Source organism: Rhagoletis zephyria, unplaced genomic scaffold (genome assembly GCF_001687245.7).
Source record: "Rhagoletis zephyria isolate East Lansing unplaced genomic scaffold, Rhagoletis_zephyria_1.1 Rzeph_scaffold_20736, whole genome shotgun sequence".
NCBI lineage: Eukaryota > Metazoa > Arthropoda > Insecta > Diptera > Tephritidae > Rhagoletis > Rhagoletis zephyria.
The window spans coordinates 1-8,259 of record NW_016177794.1 but is presented as its reverse complement, the minus strand read 5'-3'; the positions used below and the strand labels follow the sequence as shown (position 1 = coordinate 8,259).

Below are 8,259 nucleotides of genomic sequence, written 5' to 3'. Positions count from 1 at the left end.
CCGTGTTTTGTAACATTCGACATCCGTTTTCTGAGACGACGGTATGTACCTTTGAATGTTTTGTGTATATAGATTAGCGGCAAAATGAGCTCATGGAAGAATAATCAAGAGATCGAAATATTTCGTGAATACCTGCGTATACCAAGTGTGCATCCGGATATCAACTACAGTAAGTACAATTTGTATTTCAACTGGAGATTGACCATAACTGGCTTATTTATGCAGTGTTTGCAAAGTATAAATTTAACCGGATGAGCGTGTGATTGTTGCGGCAAGGCTATTTATTGTATCCCTAGCAACAACAACTCAGTCGCTTATTCAGTTACACTTATAGCGTTTTCTTTTCTCGAAAAAAAATTCGCCTCATATGGCAACATTATCAGAGTGCAACATTTTAAAGAAAGAGCACGCAATATGCATGTGAAGATGCTGAGAAAAGAACACGAAAACTTTAAGATACAACGAATACGCCAAAGAGCGAATTACGCTACACATTTAATGCGATGAGAACCCTAATAGCCTATCTAGAAATACACAAAACATGAGAAAATGTTTTTTAAAATCTAAAACACGAGACAGACGGGCATGCTTATGCAGATAAACTAGCACATAAATGCGCATAATAATTTTGCCCTGACAGATTTAAAATTTAATTTAACTAATAGTAAAATAACAAATGTGATATAAAATAAAGCAAATTAAAATAAAATAAAGTAAAATTAAATATATAAAAAAAAAAATAAAAATTTAATTAAAAAAAAAAAAAAAATGTTTTCGCAGTCGCTCCAACCGAGGATCGAACCTGGCAGCGCTAGGCTTATAGCACGCAACTCTCACCACTCGGCTCGCGAAACTCGCCTGCACCAGTTTTGTCATCGGAAATTCCCCGAATCCGAGTTAAATCCCAAAAATTTCGTGCATCTATTCGGCTTCTTATGCGCATTTTAAAGAGTAAAAGCAAATAAAGGCTGTTTATGCCCGTTTGTCAACCGTATTATGCTATTTTGGCAAGGGCTCATTTCCTTCACAAAAAAATATGCAAAATACATACGGCCGACATTTCGTCTCCCCATCCTTATACTTTCTTTTTTAAAATAAAATCTAGAAAGTAAAAAAATAATAATTTAAAAAAACATTTATCAAAAAACAAGAAAAACCCGCTTCTCGAGGACTCGAAATGCGAATCTCTCGAATGGCACGGTAGTACCTTACTCACTCGGCCCATTATGACGGCCTGAGAAGAATGCTTTCTGCTAAACGAGCTTTCATTCCAGAATAAACAAAATCTTCGCCTACTGTCTTTCAAAAGACTTTTAACTATCTTAGCTAGAATAGTCCTGCTAATCTCATCGCGTGTATAGCCATCGGATAATGAGAGTTGCGGCTGAGCTCACACAAGGGCCGCAATCCGTAAGTAGCCAAAAGTATACCCGCCAATGCCGTGACCAATGCATCCGCAGCGCAGTTTCCTGCAATATTACTATGGCCTGGCACCCGTATGAAATCGACTCAGATGCAAGACTCAGAGGTCGGGCTTTCCATTACTACCTTAAAGCGCTCTGTGGGTCCTCTTAAAGCCCTGATTCATGTTCACCTCTTTTCCAACGTCGCGCAATCGATCAGCTAATCGACTACTTTGTTAATGGCAGCTATCACTGCCTAGAAAATACTTCATTGTATGTAAGCCTAAATCTGAACAAACTCTTTCATTAAGCTTCAAGCTTCATGACAGAATATCAGTCAAGTTTTTGGGCAGTCTTCTTCTGCTTCTACTTTTAGTACATATTGTATTTACGTACGTTTAATATCAATGTTTAAAATTTTTGTTTTAATAAATACATATATATAATTTTAGCACCTTGCGTGGAATTCTTGAAAAAACAGGCAATAGACTTGGGTTTGCCTATTGAAGTTTATCATCCTGCGGGTCCAACTAAACCAGTTGTTGTCATAACATGGGTGGGACAGCGACCGGAATTGCCAACAATTGTCTTAAACTCTCACATGGATGTAGTGCCAGTGTTTCCAGACAAGTGGACTTATCCACCGTTCGGTGCTGATATTGACGAAGAAGGCCGAATTTTCGCGCGTGGCGCACAGGACATGAAATGTGTGGGCATGCAGTACTTAGCAGCAATACGAGCGCTACGAAAAGATGGTGTCACTTTGAAGCGTACCATACATGTGATTTTCGTGCCAGGTATGTTAATATGGAAAATCAAAACATACGCGGGTCGTCCTCTGGTCTTACACAATGCCTTACACATTATCATTGTAATTAGCCGTATTGTAGTAGCAATTAAAGTTGCTCGCACTAAAGATTAGCGAATCTAGTTAGATTACTTTTCTGATAAACTATTTACAAATTAACTATAAAAGGCTTACGAAGTTTGTAAAAAATTTGCAGATGAGGAGATCGGTGGTGTGGAAGGAATGCGAGTCTTTATTAAGTCCAACGAGTTTAAAAAATTAAATGTAGGCTTTTCCCTCGACGAAGGCATTGCCTCACCCGATGAGACCTTCCCCGTATATTATGCAGAGAGAAGCATTTGGCGTGAGTATCGCGACGTTGGATTTCGTAATTTATTTTTTTGTAGCTATGGTATTTCATTACCCTCATTCATTCTATTTCAGACGTGCATTTTGTGTTTAGTGGCACAGCTGGACATGGATCGTTGTTGCATAAAAATACTGTCGGGCAAAAGTTGCACTATGTTTTGAACAAGTTAATGGAATTTAGGCAACACGAAGTCGAACGTTTGGAGAGTGATAGTGCTTTGTCGATTGGCGATGTCACAACTATCAATTTAACCAGCATAAATGGTGGTGTGCAGAGCAATGTGGTGCCACCGACATTGGAGGCTGTTTTCGATATGCGTTTAGCATTAAATGTAGACCATGACGATTATGAAAAGCAGGTGCGCGAAACTCAAACGAATTTTTGCTTTTCCATTACCCTCATATACTTACATATATATTCACATATGTATGTATTTATATTTACTTACTGTAGTTGAAGAAGTGGTGCGAGGAAGCTGGTGGCGGTGTCGAAATCATTTATGAACAAAAGCAACCCAAAGTACAAGCAACTAAAATTGATAGTTCCAACCCTTTTTGGCTGGCTTTCAAAAAAGCTACAACGGAACTGTAATTAATTTGATATTCTTTAAAATCTTTAGCGGATTTTTAATTTACTTTTTGTTATTCTCACTTTAGTGGCATCAAAATCAAGCCCCTGGTATTTCCTGGTGGCACAGATAGTCGTTATATACGTGATGTTGGTGTTCCTGCAATTGGCTTCTCCCCAATGAATCATACCCCCGTGTTGCTGCATGATCACGATGAATTTTTACAAGCTGATGTCTACTTAAAGGGCATCGAATTCTACAAGAAAATTATACCAGCTGTTACAAATGCTTAAGTTCTACCTATGTATGTAGGCATTTTGCGTCATGCAGGGGTATGCAGTTGTATATTTGTTATTGCATTTCGATTAAATATAAAAATAAGCTAAATATAAAATTAAAGGAATAAAACTAAATTTTAGTAATAATAATACTTTCTAACGATTTAACGTCGCACTTACATTAAACAATGCTGTAAAGACAGTAAAGAAATGGGTATTAGTTATAAAAAACGCTGAGAATTGTCTCCGTGGCGTAGGCGTCCTGACAATAGTTTTGACAATTCATTTTGAGCAGACCCTGCAGGAAATGTATCTAACTATATCTGTGTTCATATGGAAAAGTAGCTTATGTCGAAAGGCTGGCTTTAGTATAATGTGGCATTCCCTTTACTCTTTAAACGGCAAGGAATTTTATGATGAGACTTAATAATAATATTGACTTGGTAGTATTGGAACTACTTCTTGCATATTTATTTGCGAAAAGTTCTTCAACGGCTCAGCGCCAGTGAGTCATTCTCAATTCTATGCTGCGAATGCCGATTTATACTAAAGCCAGCCTTTCGACATAAGCTACTTTTCCATACGAACACAGATATGCTAACTTAAAATTGATTAGGAAGGAGCTAAAATTCACTTATTATCTGTATATTTTCTTTGACGAAAGCTAACTATATTTCTATGGCGATGGCCGCGAAATAGTCAAGGGTGGTTACCTCTGCATTTGATGTAACTAACTTGTAAGTAACTACTTTTGAACATAAAATATCAATAGGTAAAACGGAATATTTTTAATTTTTTTTATTTTTATTTACTTTGTTTATTTTATTACATTTCATATTTTTTCATATTCAGCTGTAGGTCCCATATTCGAACTCCGTCAGACATAACTTCAAAATGATAATATGAAATTTCGATCTTCCTTTTATTTGCCCCCAATTCGAAAAAGTATTTGCGAAGTGCAGGATATTTAAATAGAAACGCGTTTAAAGAAAACAATCTCCTTCATTACTCCTGCATTACTTGTCAACTAGTTCTAAGTTCGATTTTTGTAGCTAACCACAAGTTATATATTTTATAGAAATCCCGCAAAAAAGCTAACGACAAGTTCGTTATTTTTTATCAATTGATAATTTTTTTCTGCAGGGGAACTTCGAACGTGAACGTTGTATTATAATATGTATTTCGCGTGAGCTATTTAAGCTAAAAACTAAACATAATAAAGACTTGGGGCTGGTTTATCCAACTCAACTTAACTAAGTTAAGCCAATTTTCTTGACTTAGTCAAGAATAAGTTGTGTAAAACGTAGGCTAACTTCTGACTTAAGTCCGAAAAGTGGCTAAACTAAGTAAAGTTGAGTTGGAGAAACCAGCCCATAAAGTTACATTCACATCAGCGGCTCTTCAGTTATTATATTTCTTTTGTTGTGAATTTCTATTCTTTCTTGCACAAGACGTCAAAATTATCGTCTTCATACGTAAATCATTGTCGGATTTACTGTCTTCAAAATAATCAAGACAGTGATTGAGATAATTGAAGAAGTATGCATGTATGAGTGTTCATATATTAAGTATACTTAAGTAAAAGGCGAGAGTAAAATTTTACACCCTTTTTTCGTTTTAGTTCAGAAAGTGGCAGTTCAAAATCAGAAAGGTGTAAACCTTAAGTAAAAGGCGAGAGTAATATTTTACACCTTTTTCAGTTTTAGTTAAGAAAATTGCGGTTCAAATTCGGAGGTTAGTCAGATTCGCTATCGCAAATTTTTATCGCCAAAAGAGAAGCAGGCGCGCCTAACAACATGCAACTTCTAGTTACACGGCCCGCAAACTGCTATATTTGGCTTATTACACATTAACCGCCCTATTCCCACACGGCTGACAAAACTCAGTGGCCGTACTACTGCGCCTAATACTATGCCGCAAATTTATTTTAAGCTGTCGTATGACAATTGTCAGTTTTATTGTTATGACCTACTGAGTAAGTGACAACGGCGAAACAATGTTTATATTATGTTTTAGGCGCAGTAATTGTGACAATAATCATATGATGAATTTTGTCAGTGTTGTGGGAATAGGGCGGTTAATTTGTTACTTTCTCATGTTATATACTTGTAGCCCCCCCTGCTTTTCATTTACAGAATTTCGGCGACGAAAATTTAGTGTATGAAATTTCAAAATTCCACAGCAGAATTTTCATTTTAAATTCAGAAAGACACAATTCAAAGCAGTGTTGCCATTTTTGTTACAATTGTACTGCGCAAAACTTTTTGGTACAATTTTGTGATGAACATACATAGCTCTGATAATTCACAGCGGCCAGCTTTTTTATTCTCTTTTAACCGACTTCCAAAAAATGAGGAAGTTATCAGTTCGTCGGAATATTTTTTTTTTTATGTATGTTACCGCACAACTTTGGAGCACGTCAACCGATTTCGATAATTCTTTTTGCAACGGTAGTGTCTCAGAGGTGGTCCCATACTAATTTGGTTTAGATCCGTCCATTGAATCATGAAATATATAGATATATATATATATTTTTAAGTCGGTTTTTTTTTCTAAAAATTACTTGTTGTTTTACCCTTTCAAACTTGCCTTCGTAATCTTTAAAAAAGTTGCATTTTTGTTAATAGCGATTCATGCCCTCTCCCCTTCGCTCACCGCCTCTTCAATGACCGCCCTTATAGGAAAGTTTCCCAAACTAAATTCTACAAAAGAATTCTAGACATTTCTTGAATGTATGGCAATTTTTTTAACCGACTTCCAAAAAAGAAAGAGGTTATCAGTTCGTCGGAATATTTTTTTTTTTATGTATGTTACCGCATAACTTTGGACCACGTTAACCGATTTCGATAATCTCATGATCCACTGATCGGATCTTAACCAGATTAGTATGGGACCACCTCTGAGACACTACCTTTCCGATGCAAAAAGAATTATCGAAATCGGTTGACGTGGTGCAAAGTTATGCGGTAACATACATAAAAAAAAAATTATTCCGACGAACTGATAACCTCCTCCTTTCTTGGAAGTCGGTAAAAAAAATTGGGTATAGGTTGGTTGATTCCCTCCTTAGTCACCAGTTCCGAGTCTTTTCGATTGCTGAGTAAGAGGCCTTATGGCGGACAAAAGACGGAGTATAAAGGACCCGAATTGGGGAAATAAGCCTATGGTTACAGAAGATATGTAATAAAGTAACCGACGAAGACTTGCGTGCCGCTTGCGCTTTTCTCCCAAATCCGCTGCTAGACCCAAATGAAGGTAAAAATTTAAAAACTAATTAATACAATTTATGTAAAATCTGAGGAAAATTAACAATAAACTACTTTTTTTTTACTTGCGGTTAAAATTTAAAAACGAATTGATAAAGTTTACGTAAAATCTGTGGATAATTAACAATAAACTCATTTTTTCGCAAAATCTATAAAAATCCCTTTTATTTTCCAAAACAAACTGCGCAACAGTTATTATTTTACTCCCTGTATAAAATATTAATAGTAGAAAAAGGAGTACAAAAGAAGTTCAAAACTAATAAAGGAGTACATTTCCAGATATTTTTTTTGGGAGTACAAGGGAGTACATTGCAATAAAAAGGAGTACGTTTAATACCAAAAGCAGTACGTCTGACAACCCTAACCACCATTAATAAGCTACGCTAACTATCGCATTTCATACGACAATATCGATTCGTAATAGAGGCTAAAAGCTGTGACAGACGGCAAAGCTTATGCATATAATCTGGCATACATATGCGCATAATAATTTTGACCTCACAGACGGCAGTTATGCGGATAAACGAGCCGCAAGGTCGTGGGTTCGAGTCCCACGGCCAATTAAATTTTCATTTTTTTTTTATTTTTTTTTTTCATTCTTTTTTTTATAAGTTCTATATTTTTTTTACGGTGCTTTCAGTTAGTTGTTGTTGACTTTTTATTAAAATTCAACTCTAAAAATTTAAATTAACTAATAGTAAAATAAAAAATGTGATATAAAATAAAGCAAATGAAACAACAAAAAAAAAATGAACAAAATAAAGTAACATTAAATATATAGATCAAATAAAATAAAAAAAATATAAAATAAATAAAAACAAAAAAAATTTCGCAATCGCTCCAACCGAGGATCGAACCTGGCAGCTACAGGCTTGTATCCCGTAACTCTTACCACTCGGCTACTGCGGATGCGGAACACGCGCGCTTTGGTTGCTTACTTGTAGAAAAGACAACAGCTGACCAGTGTTGTCAACGAAAAACTGCCCGGATCCGAGTTAATTCCCAAAAATTTCGTGCATTTGTTCAGCTTATGCGCATATTAAAGAGGAAAATGCATGAGTCAAAGCAAATAAAGGCTGGTTATGCAAATAATCGAGCCCGTTTGTCTACCGTAAAAGCAAATAAAGGCTGGTTATGCAAATAATCGAGCCCGTTTGTCTACCGTATAACATAACATAATATAACACCGACCCAATGTTGACGTAGTAAAAATAAGCACTTTTTATAAGATCTGATATAGGTTTTCGAAAGTTTTCAACCGTGTTTTATTGAAGTGATATAAATACATAATTGACTGAATATAATTGACAATAAGTCTTTCATTCAAGATTAAAACTACATAACATAGACCTAAAATTTCTACAGCGCAAGTACAAATGTGAGATCGATTTTAAGCGATCGATTTAATCAAGTGTAACATGTATGTATTAGGGCGGGTCGATTTAAAAATCGCTCATTGCTCTAAGAAAATCGTATTCTAGGGATCAAAATAAGAAACTTTGCCGAAGGAACCATACCTTTAAAACGAATTCTGATGTCCCCCAATTTGGGTCGAACTTTTGGGTAGGGGCAAATTTTGAAAAATCC

General features: G+C 35.8%; 1 protein-coding gene across 1 annotated transcript; it reads left to right on the top strand.

The window, feature by feature from the left end:
* Positions 1–47: 47 nt before the first annotated feature.
* On the top strand, positions 48–3,569 carry LOC108380894 (aminoacylase-1-like). The gene is made up of 6 exons (XM_017637294.1): positions 48–169; positions 1,856–2,200; positions 2,408–2,554; positions 2,635–2,918; positions 3,014–3,147; positions 3,217–3,569. Exons 1-6 carry the CDS (start codon positions 85–87, stop codon positions 3,419–3,421), a joined length of 1,200 nt encoding a protein of 399 aa, XP_017492783.1. The 5' UTR covers positions 48–84; the 3' UTR covers positions 3,422–3,569.
* The last annotated feature ends 4,690 nt before the right edge of the window (positions 3,570–8,259 follow it).

Coding starts and splice junctions, on each gene's coding strand:
- LOC108380894 (XM_017637294.1), top strand. CDS start 85: ATGAGCTCATGGAAGAATAATCAAGAGATCGAAATATTTCGTGAATAC. Junction 2,919..3,013: donor ATGACGATTATGAAAAGCAG/GTGCGCGAAACT, acceptor TACTTACTGTAG/TTGAAGAAGTGGTGCGAGGA. Junction 3,148..3,216: donor AAAAAAGCTACAACGGAACT/GTAATTAATTTG, acceptor TTCTCACTTTAG/TGGCATCAAAATCAAGCCCC.